We start from the raw sequence: 19,469 nt of genomic DNA, 5'->3' as shown, positions 1-19,469 counted from the left end.
GATTCTGCTTCCATCTCTTTCTGGTAAGACACTCCATGTCTTAACAATCCTTTGGTTAAAAAAAACTTCTAACCTCTTCCTTCAGCAAATCCACATGGTTAAGCTGCAATGTTGAATTTAATCTGGTGATTTGTGGGCTTGCATCAGATAACCGTGAAAACTGCTGGATTGGATGAGATGTTAAGTCGAGGCTTTGTCTGCCCTCTCAGGTGGATGTAAAAGATGCCATGGCAACATTTTGAAGAACAGTAGGGGGATTGTCTCTGGTGTTCTGGCCAATATTTAACCCTCAACTAACACCTAAAAACAGATTATCAATGGCAAATGTAGTGAGGCACCTCATCTCCTGTATTGAAAGAAACTGATCTGTATGGCACTTTATGTAATGTGAAACTTGAACTGCTATGTAATGTACTTTTACAAATTTTATGAATAAAGTACATTTTTTGGGAAAAAAACCGTTATCTGATCATGATCACATTGCTGCCTGCAAATTGGCTACTCCATTTCCGACAACAGTGATTACACTTCAAAAATATTTTATTGGATATAAGGCGTTCTGGGGCATTCTGAGGTTGTGAAAGGCGCTATATAAATGCAAGTTTTTAATGTTCTTCAGGGAACCCCTGAAACCCCTATCCTATCCATCCTGCATATGGGGGTGAAATTCGTCTTGGCCGTGGTCACAAAATGAGTGATAGTAATATGACAGTCCGATTTACAGCTCGTCCAATTCTATCTTCCAAAGGAAATTGGACAGAGTGTGAAATAGGCTGCCAGTTTGTCCATTTTGCGCTGTTGCCCAAACCAAATTTCATGCCAAATTTGTTCTGTTGTTATTACAACTAGGCACGGGCAAATGTGGCCTTGCCAGCATCACCTGTACCCTGAGAACGAATTGGGAAAAAAAACAATGGGCAGCATTAATCCCTCAGCAACACCTAAAAAACAGATTGTCGGCTCACTTATCTAACTAGTGTCTGTGGGGCCTCAATGTGCACCAATTAGCTGTTGTGTTTCCTACATTACAACAGTGACTACATTTCACAAAAAGTATTTTGTTGACTGGAAAGCACTTTGGGGCATTTCAAGGTTGTGAAAGGCTCTTTTTTGTTACTTTCCTCTGCTGTTTCGGCAGAAGTTAATAATCTCCTTCATCTGGTGGAGGGGTGCAGCCTGATACGCCTGACCTCCCCCTTGTCCTTCTATCAAGGGAAATACTTGGCAGCTGTTCCCTGCCTGCCTTTCATTGGAATGTGACGAATTTGGCAAGGATAAGACAACAGCTGGTTTCCCTAATGTGCTGGAATCTGCACACAGTTTTAATTTTTAATACTGTGAAAGATTCCTGCATCTCTCAACCGCATGAGGTGTTTTGAAAGTAACATTTGATTCCCATTCCCTCACCCCTTAACATAGCACCTGGTGGCTATTTTTAAAAAACTTTTTAAACAAAGTTTTGTGCTATGGACTGAACCACAAAAGAAATTAGGTCAAACCTTCCCACCCTCTTACCATTTAGTGCCTTTCCAGCCAGAGGACAAAGCAGACTTTCATTGCACCAGGCTGGACTGTATTCAAAGCTAGATCCCTTAAGTTGCCTTTAAACTGAAGCTATTTCGGTCAAAATCTGGGAGATAGACATCCATTTGCTGGATCCCAGCGTTGACATGACTAAATCCAGTTCCCTTGATCTGGTGGAAAAAGGCTGGGTCTAGGATTCATCTGCTGGCACAAGAGAGCTGGATATACTAATGGAAATAATTTACATTTATCTAGCATCGATCTCAGGTCATCCAAAATCACAGCTAATGAAGTATTTTGATATGTAGTCACTTTAGTAATGTAGGAAGCTAATTTTGTATACCGCACGATCCCAGCGACATCAATGAGATCAGTGACCAGATAATCTGCATTTTTTAAGTGATATTGGTTGGGGGATAAATGTTGATCAGGACACCAGGCAGAACTCCCCTGGTTGTCTTCAAATAGTGCCATGAGATCTTCATATCCAACCGAGAGGGCAGACAGGGCCTTGCTTTAAAGTCTCATCTGAAGGACGGCACCCCCGACAGTGCATCACTCCTTCCGTCAGCCTAAATGTGGTGCTCAAGTCTCTGAAGTGGTGCTTACACCTACAACCCTCTGACGCAGAGGCAAGAGTGCTGCTGACTGGGGCAAAAATGACACCTGTAGTATAAACACTGGGAGCCAGCCTAGTGCCTTTTTCTTAATTTGTTCATGGGATGTGGGCATCGCTGGCTAGGCCAGCATTTATTGCCCATCCCTAATTGTCCTTGAGAAGGTGGTGGCGAGCTGCCTTCTTGAACCGCAGCAGTCCTCGAGATGTATGTACACCCACAGTGCCGTTAGGGAGTTCCAGCAGAACCAGGGGGTTATCAGATATGCCAGACACCCGGTGCAGTTTTCAATTCCCATGTATACTAGTTCTGAAATGTTCCCCATCTTTTCTCTTTATAAATGTACTGCCTTAAAAAGGGAGCACCTTCGACAGTAACTTTCAAAAGGAAATTGGATAAATACATGAAAAGGAAAAATATCAGAGCTGTGCTGAAAGAGGGGAGTAGGACTATTTCGATACAACTTTCAAGGAGCCCACATAGCACAATGGGCCAAATGGCCTCCTTCTGTACTGTGTGACTGTATGAAATGCTGGTGTTCCTGGCTGCGTATTTTCTGGTTATTTCCAATTTGCAGTGTTATTTCTCTCATTTCATCGATGCAGTGAAGGAGACTGTGTCTTAAACAGTTACTGGTGTATGTGATGAGCTGATACATAATGTACAGGTAGATATGGGTGTTCTCTGCTTCATGGAAATTCCTCCACAACTTTCTGATTCACTAGGTTAGAAATTACACTTGGTTACAATAGGTGCCAACGCCGACTGCATTGGTACGATGTCCCCCGATAAGTTAAAGCCTCCGTAAAATGTTGGGCCTATGAAAACTGTACAAACATGTGAAGGATCTGACCCCAAAATGGCAAGCACTTGTAACCTCTTGGGTCATCTCCAACTCCTGCAGAATTCCTCTGACATACAAAAGCCTCTGGATAACAGCTATTCGTTGAAGTGTGAAGTGCTTTGAGATGATTCTGAAGCATGTGATAAGGAGCTATAATCGAAGAATATAGCAAATCCAGGTTTGATACTGAGATTTTCTTCACACAAAGAGCAGTCGATTCATGGACTGGATTCCAGGGCAGAGCAGCGTAACTGAAAACCCTACAAGCAATTTAAAAAAAAAAAATTGGATTCTGCAGTGGTGGTGACTTTGTTTTTTTATTCGATCATAGGCTGTGCATGTCATTGGGAAGGTCGGCATTTATTGCCCATCCCTAATTGCCTTTGAGAACGTGGCCTACTTGAACTGCTGCAGTCTGGGTGGTGAATTATACAGTACTGTTTGGTAGGGAGTTCCAGGATTTTGACCCAGCAACGACGAAGGAACAATGATATATCTGCAAGTCAGGATGGTGCATGACTTGGCGGGGCATCTTGCAGGTTGAACCTGTTCCCATGGTTGGAATAAATGAATTAAGATGGACCAAAAAATCTCCCTCATCTGTAATTTACTTGTGAACTGGTGGCCAGGCCAATATTGGGTATTTCAGGGTAGGCTGGCAGTCGAGTCTGGCCCCTTCTCGTCTGTGCAGCTTAGTGCAACGCCTTCAACTGCATTCGTGGTCGCTGGGGCTGCAATAGTCATGCAGAGTTTCATAATGAAGTACAATAATTTTGAAAGATTAAGATACTTGAGTGTTTCCTCAGTCAACTGGCAGTGAGGTGTAAAGAGAACATACTCAAGTTATCTTGGCAAAAAATATTTCTCGCCCTGATTAACAAGGAGTTATTAGGCCTGCGCATTTATATATTCTTTTCAATTTCACGGGCATGTTGAATGTTTTACTTAAGTACCTGGAGTTTTTAGTTTCCTGGGCCTCATGGGAATGAACTTCAGATTCTGGAAGTGGCAGAGCACGATATTGTGAAGCAAGGCAAGGGGACAGTAGAGAGAAGAGAATGTCACAGCAGGAAAGGGTCAGTACCAATACAAATAATTTTCTATCCTGAAGGCACTGACTCTTACTGGGGATTACCCCACGGATCCTGGCTGCCCTTTTCTTCCTCATCCAAGTGATTGTCCTTCATGTGGTGAACCCTGACACTGACCATTTAGCAATTTTATATTTAAATGACCCCTAGCTTGTTTGTGGACTATCAGTTCAGGGAAGGCATCACAGCTCATGCTCCGAGAGGTCAGAAGCTGGAGTCTGGGTTTCTTTTACGCTCTCTGGCACTGGAACTGCTGCCCCAACTGGTATTGGCTAAACCTGCACCAATCCTGGGCCTTTGCTGCAACAAGTACAACCGCTACTCAAAAGACCATTGGAGGAGCCCATTCAGTAGGGCTGGCAACTCCGATTGGACGCATTCCTGGATGTTTTATCACGTGACCACACAGCTCCAATTGCCCGACCCAGTCAAGTAGCCATTTTTCCCTCATCTCTGATATTTTTATAACAAAATTATTCAGTGAAAATGAAAAAAAAGTTACAAACAAAGGAGCCGATGATATTTTTCCCCCAGTGTTGCTCACAGCAGTGTTCTGGAAATTAATCTTCAATTCCTGGAGACTCCACGACTACCCTGGAGGGTTGGCAACCCTACCGTTCATTCGGCACTGCCATTTTTTCTTCTTCAACGAAATAACACCTTGCTGCCATTATTCTATCAAAATATCTATCAGGGAAGATTGAGCAAGCCAGGGCTCTTTTCTCTCGAAAAGAGAAGACGAGGGTGACCTAATCGAGGTCTTCAAGATAATGAAAGAGTGTGACAGGGTAGACATAAAGTTGTTTCCACTTGTGGGCGAGACAGAACAAGGGGCCACAAATATAACAGTGACCAATAAATCCAATAAGGGAATTGAAGAGAAACTTCTTCACCCAGAGAGCGGTCAGAATGTGGAGCTCACTATTACAACAACAACTTGCATTTACTTAACATCTGTAATGTAGTAAAATGTTCCTAGGTGCTTCACAGGAGCAGTATCAAAGAAAATTTGACACACGAGATATTGGGGCAGATGAGCAAAGCTTGGTCAAAGAGGGAGGTTTTAAGGAGAGTCTTAATGAACAAAAGAAAGGTGGAGAGGTGTAGGGAGGAATTCCAGGACTTAGGGCCTCAGCAGCTGAAGGCATGGCTGCCAATGCTTCAGTGATTAAAATCAGGGATGCTCAAGAGGCCAGAATTGGAGGAACATTGCTATTTCGGAGGTTTATAGGGCTTGGAGGAGATTCGAGAGATAGGGAGGGGCAAGACCATCGAGGGATTTGAAAACAAGGATGAGATTTTTAACACCATGACGTTGCTTGATCAGGAGACAATGTAGGTCAGCAAGCACAGGGCTGATGGGTGAATGGCATTATCTGCGAGTTAGGATACAGGCAGCAGAGCTTTGGATGAGTTTAGGTTTATGAAGGGCAGAAGGTGGGAGACTGAGTCAGGTGCACTTTGGAATAGTCAAGTCTAGAAGTAAAGAAAGGCACGGATGAGGGTTTCAGAAGCAAATGAGCTGAGCTAGGGTAGAATGGGGCAATGTCATGGAGGTGGAAATAGGTGGTCTTAGTGATGGCAGGGACAATGGCACCTGGGCTTCCTGAAGGTGGCAGGACATTTTGAGAGAGTATCGAGAGAGTAATTAGCAAAGCATATGGGATCTTGAGCCCCAAAAGTAGAGGTATTGAGTACAAAAGCAGGGAGGTTATGCTGAACCTTTATGGGCGGCACAGTGGCGCAGTGGTTAGCACCGCAGCCTCACAGCTCCAGCGACTCGGGTTCAATTCCGGGTACTGCCTGTGCGGAGTTTGCAAGTTCTCCCTGTGTCTGCGTGGGTTTCCTCCGGGTGCTCCGGTTTCCTCCCACATGCCAAAGACTTGCAGGTTGATAGGTAAATTGGGCATTATAAATTGCCCCTAGTATAGGTAGGTGGTAGGGAAATATAGGGACAGTTGGGGATGTGGTAGGAATATGGAATTAGTGTAGGATTAGTATAAATGGGTGGTTGCTGGTCGGCACAGACTTGGTGGGCCGAAGGGCCTGTTTCAGTGCTGTATCTCTAAAAAAAAAAGCTCGCCACAACTAGAGCCCTGCATCCAGCTCTGGATATGCTTTAGGAAGGATGTGAACGTCCTTGACAGGGTGCAGAGGAGATTTACCAGAATGGTTCCAGGGATGAGGGATTTTAGCTACAAGGTTAGGTTGGATCAAAGGAGATTGAGGTATCCAAGATTGTGACAGTTTAGATAAGGTAGACAAAGAAAAGCTGTTCCTATGAGCTGATGGTACAAGGACTAGGGGATACAGATTTAAGGTTCTGGGCAAGAGATGCAGGGGGTTGTGAGGAAGAACCTTATTACCCAGTGAGTTGTGATGACCCAGACTACAAGGATGGTGGAGGTGGAGACAATCAACAATTTCAAAAGGAAATTGGATGGGCACTTGAGGGAAATAAACTTGCAGGGCTACGGAGATGGAGCAGGGGAGTGGGACTGACTGGATTGCTCTACAGAGAGCCGGCATGGACCTGATGGGCCGAATGGCCTCTTTCTGTGCCATAATGACTCTATGACCAGTCTGATGTTCATTAGAGATATGGCATTACCCAGCATTCAATTTGTGTAGTGCTGCTGCAACTCATTTTGTAATTGCCTTCAAGAAATTTTTTTAATATAAAAGTGGTTTTCAAAAGGTCAAACTAGATAAGGAAAACTGCCAAACCTTAACCTAGGCCCATTTAGTGCTGCAAATCTTAGAGGCTCCCTATTACCCAGGTAACTGATGGCCCAGTCCAGTGAACACTCAGCAGTTACTCAATATAACCCATGTGCAGAACAGGACACAACATTCATTAATATAGGAAATAACTGTTGCAATTGATAACAGACACATTTTTTAATCTCTTTTTGCTGATATGTTTCTTGATGCAGCTTTCGTTCCATGACTACCTTTCAGAATGAAGGCTGGTATCATGATGTTCAGTACAAACCTGGTGAATGTGAAAATAATGGGAGTTAGACAAAGGTCAACCACTGATTTGTTTTCCAGTTTATTTCTCCCCTCCTATCTTCAAAGCACCAACTGATGCCGGGGTCCAAACGCTTTCCTGTACCTCATCCTAACGTGACCACAGTTGAGAATTAGCATTCCAATTAACTATGAAGGCATCATGGCTGGGCTGATCCAGACAGATTCTGCAATCTGTGGGCAGGGGGGGGGATGGGGGTGGTGGGGGGGTGTTTGAGGCACATGCACCATGCACTATTTTTGGTGCGGGGGCAATCACTGTCACCAGAGGGGCCCCCCCCCTGGTCCATGGTGAACCCCCACCAAAGCCCTCTGGAAGGCCGCCTGTTAGCTCAATCAGGCTCCCGGTGAGCAGCTGATCCGCCACCGTTTCCACTGCTGGCCAAATGGTACGGTGGCGGGAAGTCTTCAGCCCACCCCGACGCCTTGCCGCACCATTTTGCCAGCCTTCCCGCCTCTCAGCCTGTCGCCAAAGGCCTGGCAAAATTCCAGCCTTGGTGTCCGCAATGGGAACGTGATCCATCTCCCAGCGCCAACAGCCCTCAGCTCAATGAGCACAAAATTCACTCATAACAAAGGAAAGTCACTCCACACACGGCACGCACCACTCTCAAAAATGTCGATGGTCGGAGCTCCTAGCTGAAGTGGAGGGTTTGACGCCTCGATGAATCTAAGCAGGGCGGATACTTCAGCCTCCAAGTGATCGACCGTTCGTTCTATATTCTGAGGTAAACGAGAGAGGAAGCGGAGAAAAAGAAGCAAAATCAATCAAAACTTGTCAACCACTGGCTAGTTAAAGAACTTGCATTTATATAGCACCTTTCATGATCTCAGGATGTCCCAAAGTACTTTACAGCCAATGAAGTACTTTTGTAATGTAGAAAATATAGCAGCCAATATATGCACAGCAAGGTCCCACAACACACGAATGAAATAATGACCAGATATTTGTCCCATTGCCATTGTCTTACATCCTCATTCCTTTTGACATTTAATCTCTCCTGCCTTCCATTCTGTCACAGACCTTATTTTTATTCTTTCCTCCCCTTTCTTGGCCTCTGTACTTGCTTAAAACATCTTGCAGCTCTAATTTTTTCCAGTTTGGACAATGGGTCATTGACCTGAAACGTTAACTCTGTTTCTCTCTCCACAGATGCTGCCTGGCCTGTTGAGTATTTCCAGCATCCGCAGTATTTTGCTTTTGCATTAATGACCAAATCTCCTGTTTTTAGTGATGCTAGTTGAGGCCAGGACATTGGGGAGAACTCCTCCGTATTTCTTAGAGTGCCTTGGGATCTTTGACAATCAGCTGAGACAGCAGACCGGGCCTCAGTTTAATATCTCATCCAAAAGACAATGCAGCACTCCCCTCAGTACTGTACTGCAGTGTCAGCCTAGATTCTGTACTCAAGTCACTAGAGTGGGACTCAAACCCACAGCCTTCTGATGCAGAGGCAAGAATGCTGTCCACAGAGCTACAGCTAACCCTGAATAACCCCATCTGAAGTGTTAACCTGTCTCCTCTTTTAGATGCTAAGGGGCTGGCTGTACCTTTCCAAAATGTTATGCCTTTCTTTCAGTTTTTTAAATTGGAGTTTGAGACATGTCCTTTTGTTTATCTAAAGGTGTAAATCATCCATATAAAGGATGAGGTGAAGAGAGGGTGGGTGGAGGCTTATGTGGAGTGTAAATGCCAGCATAGACCAGTTGGGTCAAATGATCTGTTACTTCAATGTAAATTCTCTGCAATCATCCATTATGGATTATTTTATGCATATTGTAATCCAGTGTTGCGACACTCAAACAGCAAATGGGCTTTGTTACCTTTTCTACAACATCCAACCGTTTGTGGAGTGCCTTGTCACGTTCACACCAGTTTGTGTCATTCCTCTGAGGCTCCAATCCTGGAACAAGCATTGTCATAATTGAATCACTTCTCTCCTCTCTGTGAGTCACTCATTCTGCCTCTTTCCAGCAGTTCAGGTAGTAAGTAAATGTTTACTGGTAGCAGAGATAACTAAAAAAAAATTACCGTATATGAAAGCGAATTCTTTTAAATTCATATTCCACTGTATTCTGATGTTGCCACTATATCATTGCCCTGTATCATAATAAAACATCTCTTCAGAGATGAAAACTGAATACTTGGGGAAATCTAGATGTAAATGAAAAATCTGCATGCTGTCTTTCAATCTCCAATCTCTGCTCATGCTAGCTTGCAATATTAATTGTTACAGTAACAGCATTTTTCTGTGATCTGCATTATTACACAGCTATCTTACCAATAGGAACTGGCCTTTCACCACATTAATACTGTGACAATAGAAGCTCATATAGCAGGGGTAATTCCACACTCCTGCTCTTCCAACAGGGATCCAAGCTCAAACGGAGCAAAGGATCAGGGAATTGTCCCTATTATTAGATCATTTCTGTAGCAACAGGAGCTATTTTGACATCATTACCCTAGCAACAGGAATTAACAAAAGGCCAGTCGGCCTAACGTCGGCGGTGGAGAAACTTTTAAATAAGCCCGACAAAATTAATTGGCACTTGGAGAAGTATGGGTTAATAAATGAGAGCCAGCACGGATTTGTTAAAGGAACTAACTTGATTGAGTTCTTTGATTAAGTAATGGAAAGGGTCGATGAGGGTAATGTGCATATGGACTTTCACATGGCACTTGATAAAGTGCTGCATGATACACTTGTTTGCAAAATTGAAGTGTTAAAGGGACAGTGATGGTATGGATACAAAATTGGCTAAGAGTCAGAAAGCAGAGAGTAGTGGAGAAGGGTTATTTATCAGACTGGAGGCAAGTCTACAGTGGTGTCTCCCAGGGGTTGTTATTAGGACCACTATTCTTTTGGGTATATATTAATACAAAGAAAATAAAGAAAGACTTGCATTTATATAGCGCCTTTCACAACCACAGGACGTCCCAAAACAGGCAATGAATTACTTTTTGAAGTGCAACCACTGTTGTAAGAAATATGGCAGTTAATTTGCGCACAGCAAGTTCCCACAAACAGCAATGTGATAATGACCAGATAATCTGTTTTTGTGATATTGATTGAGGGATAAACATTGGTCAGAACATTCGGGTTAACTCCCCTACTCTTCTTCAAAATCATTTTTTTTATTTATTCATGGGATGTTAGCATTACTGGCAAGGCCAGCATTTATTGCCGGTGCCTAATTGCTCTTAAGAAGTGGTGAAATTGTACTGTGAGATCTTCTACTTCCACCTGAGAGAACAGACAGAGCCTTGGTTTAATGTCTCATCCAATATACGGCACCTCTGACAGTGCAGCACTCCCACAGTGCTGGAGCATTAGCCTTGATTTTTGTGCTGAAATCCTTAAATGGGACCTTAAACCTGCAACCTTCTGTTTCAGAGTCTAGAGTGTCACCAACTCCGCCACAGCAGACACTATTATGACCTGTACTTGGGTATACAGGGCACAATTTCAAAGTTTGCAGATGACACAAAACTCGGAAATGTAGTTAACAGTGGGGAGGATAGAAACAGACTTCAGGAGGACTTAAGAGAGGCTGGCGAAATGGGCAAACATATGACAGAAGAAATTTAATGCAGAGAAGTGTGAAGTGTCATTTTGGTCGGAAGAATGGGGTGAAGAAATATTAACTAAATGGTACAATCGTAGAGGGGTTGCAAGTCCAGAGGGAGCTGGGATTGTATGTGCACACGTCTTTGAAGGCAGCAGGACAAGTGGGCGGCACAGTGGCGCAGTGGTTAGCACCGCAGCCTCACAGCTCCAGCGACCCGGGTTCAATTCTGGGTACTGCCTGTGTGGAGTTTGCAAGTTCTCCCTGTGTCTGCGTGGGTTTCCTCCGGGTTCTCCGGTTTCCTCCCACATGCCAAAAGACTTGCAGGTTGATAGGTTAATTGGCCATTATAAATTGCCCCTAGTATAGGTAGGTCGTAGGGAAATATAGGGACAGGTGGGGATGTGGTAGGAATATGGGATTACTGTAGGATTAGTATAAATGGGTGATTGATGGTCGGCACAGACTCGGTGGGCCAAAGGGTCTGTTTCAGTGCTGTATCTCTAAACTAAACTAAGGCTGTTAAAAAGGCATAAAGGATCCTTGACTTTATAAACAGAGGAACAGAGTACAAAAAGCAAGGAATTTATGCTAAACCTTTATAAAACACTGATTAGGGCACAGTTGGAGTATTGTGGCCAGTTCTGGGCACCACACTTCAGGAAAGATGTCAAGGCCAGAGAGAGGGTGCACAGGAGCTTTACTAGAATGGTGTCAAGGATTAAAGACTTCAGTTATGTGGAGAGACTGGAGAAACTTGGAATTGTTCTCCTTCGAGCAGGGAAGGTTAAGGGGAGATCTGATAGAGATGTTCAAAATCATGGATGATTTTGGTGGATCAAATAAGGAGAAACTGTTTCTAGTGGCAGAATGATCACTAACCTGAGGACAAATTTAAGGCAATTGGCAAAAGAACCAAAGGTAAGATGAGGAAACTTTTTTTTTACACAGCGAGTTGTTGTGATCTGGAATGCGCTGCCTGAAAGGAAGCAAATTCAACAGTAACTCTCAGAAGGGAATTGGATAAATAATTGAAGGGGCAATGGGACTAATTGGATAGCTCTTTCAAAGAACGGGCACAGACAGGATGGGCTGAACGGTCTTCTGCACTGTCACTGTAGGATTCTATTATTCTATGGTTGCATCTCTATCTGATTTTAGCAATGGGAATTAGATTGTTATCTATTTGTCATAACAAGTGGAACTGTATTGTCTTGTGTATTGTGCAACCTACATTACTCAATCATGGTTACACACTCAAAGATGTTGCTTGGGTGTCCGGACTGTATCTGAATGATAATGTCCACAGGCCTCATTACAGAAAGGCTTATTAAAAACTGCGATACTGAGTTTCTGAACTCCAATTTGGGGAATAACCAAAAAACAAAGACTCCGAAAGCACTCAGACTGCAGGAGAAGCTGCACTGTGCCAGCGATCCCAGTGCACTGAGGTACTCCCCTATAAATACTGGCACCAAAACTGCAAAATGACTTCTGAAAATCTACTTTTGCCATTTCCTGATTAAAATTTTCTTAACGCTCTCAAAATCTTTCTTCTTTCCAATGGTTTAACTCGTGGGTCAATTCACTGGGTGGTATGGGCCAGGGAAATCCTAACTGAGATCCTTGCTGGGAAGAACAAGATGTCAAATTCAGCTTTTAAATCTAAATTCATTCATTTTTAAAGCAAAATGTGTATATTAATATCAACTTGATGGTCTGAAACAGAATTACGCTTTAAAGTGATAACCTTTGGAGAGCCCAGGAAGGATGTCCTGGGTTCAGTGTTATACACTGGAATTAACGCCAGAGGGCTCTCTTCACCACAGAAGGCAAGACCTCAGCCAGACCAGCCGTAAGAACTGCAGCTGAGATAAAGCTGACTAAGGGCTCATGCAAATCATGGTGATTTCTTTATCAGTTCCGAATAACAGGAATGCTCAAAATACAAATGGTAGAACCATCAAGAGGCATTATCTTCAGCACACATTCAGACCCTGTCAGAGTTATTATAAAAATTAAGCTATATAATAATGAGGGGCATGTTACAAATGGGGGAAGTTATAATGGTGGAATGTAATAATAATAAGTGTGTTGTAATGATGATTATAGTGTAATGCAATATTAATCAGGGTGTTGTAATGATTACAAGGCTCCTTAGACAGCACCTTCCAAACCCGTGACCTCTACCACCTAGAAGGGCAAGGGCAACTGATGTATGGGAACACCATCACCTGCAAGTTCCCCTCCAAGCCACACACCATCCTGACTCAGAACTATATCACCGTTCCTTCACTGTCGCTGGGTCAAAATCCTGGAACTCCCATCCTAACAGCACTGTGGGTGTACCTACACCCCAAGGACTGCAGCGGTTCACGAAGGCAGCTCACAACCACCTTCTCAAGGGCAATTTGGGATGGGCAATAAATGTTGGCATAGCCAGCGACACCCACATCCCCCGAACAAATAAGAAAAAGTATGCAGTGTAACAAAGAACAAGTTACAATGAAGGCGAAATGTAACGATTGCCTATTGCAATGAGGTTACATTACAATTAAGGTGGTGTAACAGGAACCACATTATAATTAATGTGGAATGTAAAGAAGGTTCAGGACTCCGAAACTGGGATTGATGTCTGTGTTTGGGCAGTCCTAGGCCACACTCGGGGTTTTGCATTTTCTGTTTCTCCTCCATCAGATCCGAGACATGATTAGAGACTTGCTTGCTGTCATCCATTAATCTGTCCTGATGTATATTGGGGACTGAGACCCTGTCTCCCGTATAGTCATCCCTGCGACACACAGGGGACAATGGACACTGTCTCTCATGGTAACCCCTGGGACACATTGAGAAACTGGGATCACTGTCTCCGATAGTCACCTCTGGCTACAGTGAGGAACTGGGGTCACTGTATCCCATAGTCACCTCTGGGCTACACTGAGGGACTGTATCCCATTAGTCTTAGGGTTATAGAGTTATACAGCACAGGAACAAGCCTTTTGGCCCATCGTGTCCATGCTAGCCATCAAGCACCTATCTATTCTAATCCCATTTTCCAGCACTTGGCCCGTAGCCTTGTATGCTATGGCATTTCAAGTGCTCTTCTAAATACTTCTTAAATGTTTTGAGGGTTTCTGCCTCTACCATCCCTTCAGGCAGTGTGTTCCAGATTCCAACCAGCCTCTGGGTGAAACAAAAAGTCCTCAAATCCCCTCTAAACCTCCTGCCCCTTACCTTAAATCTATGCCCCCTGGTTATTGACCCCTCCGCTAAGGGAAAAAGTTTCTTCCTATCTACCCTATCTATGCCCCTCATAATTTTGTATACCTCAATAACATCCCCCTCAGCCTTCTCTGCTCTAAGCAAAACAACCCTAGCTTATCCAGTCTCTCTTCATAGCTGAAATGCTCCATCCCAGGCAACATCCTGGTGAATCACCTTTGCACCCTTTACATTGTCATCCCTGGAAAACACTGAGGGCCTGGGGATGCTTTATCCCATTGTCACCCCTGGGGTACAATGAAGAACTGGGGATACTGTCCCCCATAGTCACCTCTGGGCTACAATGAAAAACTGGGGACAATGGATCTCATAGTCATCCCTGGACTACACTGAAGAACTGGGGACATGTTTCCCATAGTCATCCCTGGGGTACACTGAGGAACTGGGGACACGGTCTCCCATAGTCATCCCTGGACTACACTGAAGAACTGGGGACACGGTCTCCCATAGTCATCCCTGGACTACACTGAAGAACTGGGGACATGGTCTCCCATAGTCATCCCTGGGGTACACTGAGGAACTGGGGACATGGTCTCCCATAGTCATCCCTGGACTACACTGAGGAACTGGGGACACGGTCTCCCATAGTCATCCCTGGGGTACACTGAGGAACTGGGGACACGGTCTCCCATAGTCATCCCTGGACTACACTGAAGAACTGGGGACATGGTCTCCCATAGTCATCCCTGGGGTACACTGAGGAACTGGGGACACAGTATCCCATAGTCATCCCTGGGGTACACTGAGGAACTGGGGACATGTCTCCCATAGTCATCCCTGGGGTACACTGAGGAACTGGGGACACAGTATCCCATAGTCATCCCTGGGGTACACTGAGGAACTGGGGACATGTCTCCCATAGTCATCCCTGGGGTACACTGAGGAACTGGGGACACGGTCTCCCATAGTCATCCCTGGACTACACTGAGGAACTGGGGACACGGTCTCCCATAGTCATCCCTGGACTACACTGAAGAACTGGGGACATGGTCTCCCATAGTCATCCCTGGGGTACACTGAGGAACTGGGGACACAGTATCCCATAGTCATCCCTGGGGTACACTGAGGAACTGGGGACATGTCTCCCATAGTCATCCCTGGGGTACACTGAGGAACTGGGGACACAGTATCCCATAGTCATCCCTGGGGTACACTGAGGAACTGGGGACATGTCTCCCATAGTCATCCCTGGGGTACACTGAGGAACTGGGGACACGGTCTCCCATAGTCATCCCTGGACTACACTGAGGAACTGGGGACACGGTCTCCCATAGTCATCCCTGGACTACACTGAAGAACTGGGGACATGGTCTCCCATAGTCATCCCTGGGGTACACTGAGGAACTGGGGACACAGTATCCCATAGTCATCCCTGGACTACACTGAAGAACTGGGGACATGGTCTCCCATAGTCATCCCTGGGGTACACTGAGGAACTGGGGACACGGTCTCCCATAGTCATCCCTGGACTACACTGAAGAACTGGGGACATGGTCTCCCATAGTCATCCCTGGGGTACACTGAGGAACTGGGGACACGGTCTCCCATAGTCATCCCTGGACTACACTGAAGAACTGGGGACACGGTCTCCCATAGTCATCCCTGGGGTACACTGAGGAACTGGGGACACGGTCTCCCATAGTCATCCCTGGACTACACTGAAGAACTGGGGACATGGTCTCCCATAGTCATCCCTGGGGTACACTGAGGAACTGGGGACACGGTCTCCCATAGTCATCCCTGGACTACACTGAAGAACTGGGGACACGGTCTCCCATAGTCATCCCTGGGGTACACTGAGGAACTGGGGACACGGTCTCCCATAGTCATCCCTGGACTACACTGAGGAACTGGGGACACGGTCTCCCATAGTCATCCCTGGACTACACTGAAGAACTGGGGACATGGTCTCCCATAGTCATCCCTGGGGTACACTGAGGAACTGGGGACACAGTATCCCATAGTCATCCCTGGGGTACACTGAGGAACTGGGGACATGTCTCCCATAGTCATCCCTGGGGTACACTGAGGAACTGGGGACACAGTATCCCATAGTCATCCCTGGGGTACACTGAGGAACTGGGGACACGGTCTCCCATAGTCATCCCTGGACTACACTGAGGAACTGGGGACACTGTCTCCCATAGTCATCCCTGGACTACACTGAAGAACTGGGGACATGGTCTCCCATAGTCATCCCTGGACTACACTGAAGAACTGGGGACACGGTCTCCCATAGTCATCCCTGGGGTACACTGAAGAACTGGGGACACGGTCTCCCATAGTCATCCCTGGACTACACTGAAGAACTGGGGACACGGTCTCCCATAGTCATCCCTGGGGTACACTGAAGAACTGGGGACACTGTCTCCCATAGTCATCCCTGGACTACACTGAGGAACTGTTGGTACCTTTGGTCATAAACATATCCTCCGAGTAGTGGATTGGGAGAGTATGAGCAACAATGGTACTCTCCAGACAAGGATTCGCCCTGGTGATTTATTGCCCCCACCCCTTCCCCACCCACTCTCCTTTATTAAAAAAAGTTGTTTTCTTCCTGCCATATACCTTTTTTCTTATTTTACATTCTATTAACCAAACACGTTTCTCCTTCAATGTTTTGCACTTGTTTCTCCTTATAATTTCCAGCACTTTGGCGTTTCATTGCTTTGTCTCTTCACTCTAAGTCAATTATTATTTTAAAAGTTTCCCTGTACATCCAAAGCTTTAAACCAACAAAAAAATAAATGAAATTCACCAAAAGAGAAATAGGAATATAAAAAGCAAATAACGTTGGGGGGAAAAATGTTTACCTCAACAGTGGGCGGAGGTGTTGGTTAAATAAATAAATAAATAAATCGCAAACTGCCAGAAACACTTTAAAGCCCCGAACAATCCGCAAAGTGGCTCCAGTGACCATCACCTACCAGTCGCAGTCGGTCCCAAAAGGAGCAAGATCCCCGCAAGGACCCACACACCCTGCATGTTGTGGACTAAACGTCGATCCCCGGGTCTTTCAATCCCCCTCTTCTTGTCTAAGTCCAGCCCTACACGATAGACTTGGCAGAGAGAGAGAAAAAACAAACTTTCCCTGGATATGCTCCAGGTTCCAGCTCCAAACTGCGCCCTTCCCTTTGAATTGCTTACTGTGGTAGTGTAAAAACATTAACCACTCCTTCTCTAGGCGTGGTCTGTGGCTTGCTCACTCCTCCCAGTTTTTAATTTTTAAATGGAACAGTTCTGGAAACTATTGCTAGTAGCTCAAGTAGAGTCTTGAAATGTCTTTTGACCAATCAGGTGCTTGAAAGGATTCCCATGGATAGACTTTCAGGGGCTTTGGAGCGAGGGGGTTAATTTTTATTTTCACTGCTTGGGCGATAAAGCCCAAAATCCCATTTGTCCTCTCAGGTGTATATGAAAGATCCCATGGCACTATTCGAAGAAAAACAGGGGAGTTCCCTCTGGTGTCCTGGTTGATATTTATCTCTCAACTGACGCCCTGAAAACAGATTAAGTAGCCATTCTCTCCTTGGTGTTTGTGGGATCCAGCTGTGTGCAAAATTGGCTGCTGCATTTCCTACATTAGGACAATGATTACACTCTCAAAGTATTTGGCTGTGAAGCACTTTGGGATGTGGTGAGGTCATAAAAGGCTTTATGGGAATACAAGTGTGTATTTCTCATCTGCCCCAGTGGATCACTCACTCCTCATAGATCCCACCCAGTAACAGATTTACTTCCCTTGCCCCATTAATGAGCCAGTGCCTTGAAATATTGCAGACCTACCTGTCCACCTGAGCTATTGGGTTAGCAGGTCTGCCAAGGAGGATTGACTTGGTTCCATTTTTCCGTTGTGAAGCATGTCATTTTGAAACTAACATGATCCCATTTCCCTTCTCCCAAAGCTGGCCATTGGACAACTGACAAGCACGGACTTGAGACCTCACAGGAAGTCTTTTGGAGTGGCGCGAGGAGTATAAACTATGTGAATATGTTGCCACCGTCTTTTTGACCATAGTATGGATGTTCACCATGCCCCATTGAACAGTAATCCCTCAAATGGAAGGTTCTCCTTGCAATTGAAACCCTAGTAGGCTCTAAAACTTGGCTATTTGAGGACATGTTCTCAAATCCAGCCTTCAGATAATGGAGCAGTTTGGTACAATTAAGTGGATTGCTAGGCTATTTCCAAGGGCAGTTAATAGTCAACCACATTGCCATGGGTCTGGAGTCACATGTAGGTCAGACCAGGAAAGGGCGGCAGATTTCCTTCACTAAAGGGCACACGATGGGTTTTTCCAACAATTTGGTAGTTTCATGGTCTCCACTAGCTTTTTAACTCCAGATTGGTTCAAATTAACTGAATTCAAATTCTCCAGCTGCCATTGTGCGATTTTAATTCCAGATTAATTCTACAGATTATTAGTCCAAGCCTCTGGTTTACTAGTCCAGTGACATAACCACGATGCCACCATATCCAATGTTAACTTGTCTCGTCCTGCCACAGATACTGACTAACTTGTTGAGTGTTTCCAACATTTTCTGGTTGTGCGCAAATTGGTTGCTGCGTTTGCTCCCTAACAGTGACTACACTTCAAAAGTACTAAATTTGCTGTAAAGCGTTTTGAGATGTCTCTAGGATAGGAAAGGCACTGTACAAATGCAAGTCTTTCTGTCTGCTATTTTTTTATAATGCATTCCTGGGATGTGTGCATCGCTGGCCAGGCCAGCATTTTTTGCCCATCCCTAATTGCCCTCGAGAAGGTGGTGGTGAGCTGCCTTCTTGAACCGCTGCAGTCCATGTGAGGTAGGTGCACCCACAGTGCTGTTAGGAAGGGAGTTCCAGGATTTTGACCCAGCGACAGTGAAGGGACAGCGATATAGTTCCAAGTCAGGATGGTGTGTGACTTGGAGGGGAACTTGCAGGTGGTGGTGTTCCCATGCATTTGCTGCCCTTGTCCCACCAGTTGGTAGAGGTCACGGGTTTGGAAGATGCTGTCTAAGGAGCCTTGTTGCATTGCTGCAGTGCATCTTGTAGATGGTACACACTGCTGCCACTGTGCGTCGGTGGTGGAGGAAGTGAATGTTTGTGGATGGTGTTCCAATCAAGCGGGCTGCTTTGACCTGGATGGTGTCGAGCTTCTTGAGTGTTGTTGGAGCTGCACCCATCCAGGCAAGTGGAGAGTTTCCATCACACTCCTGATTTGTGCCTTGTAGATGGTGGACAGGCTTTGGGGAGTCAGGAGATGAGTTACCTGCCGCAGGAGTCCTAGCCTCTGACCTGCTTTAGTAGCCATGGTATTTATATGGCTACTCCAGTTCAGTTTCTGGTCAATGGTAGCCCCTAGGATGTTGATAGTGGGGGATTCAGCGATGGTTATGCCATTGAATGTCAAGGGGAGATGGTTAGATTCTCTCTTGTTGGAGATGGTCATTGCCTGGCACTTGTGTGGCACGAATGTTACTTCCCACTTATCAGCCCAAGCCTGGATATTGTCCAGGTCTTGCTGC

At 45.3% G+C, this 19,469-nt stretch overlaps 1 protein-coding gene across 1 annotated transcript; it reads right to left on the bottom strand.

Moving 5' to 3' along the window:
* Positions 1-6,962: 6,962 nt before the first annotated feature.
* On the bottom strand, positions 6,963-17,123 carry LOC137355350 (placenta-specific protein 9-like). The gene is made up of 4 exons (XM_068020344.1): positions 16,886-17,123; positions 8,934-9,013; positions 7,715-7,832; positions 6,963-7,071 (listed from the first exon to the last, which is right to left on the bottom strand). Exons 1-4 carry the CDS (start codon positions 16,941-16,943, stop codon positions 7,061-7,063), a joined length of 267 nt encoding a protein of 88 aa, XP_067876445.1. The 5' UTR covers positions 16,944-17,123; the 3' UTR covers positions 6,963-7,060.
* Between the last annotated feature and the right edge of the window lie 2,346 nt (positions 17,124-19,469).

The sequence above is a fragment of the Heterodontus francisci genome, chromosome 42, assembly GCF_036365525.1.
Source record: "Heterodontus francisci isolate sHetFra1 chromosome 42, sHetFra1.hap1, whole genome shotgun sequence".
In the NCBI taxonomy this organism is placed as follows: Eukaryota; Metazoa; Chordata; class Chondrichthyes; order Heterodontiformes; family Heterodontidae; genus Heterodontus; species Heterodontus francisci.
This window is presented reverse-complemented; position numbering and strand designations above follow the sequence as displayed.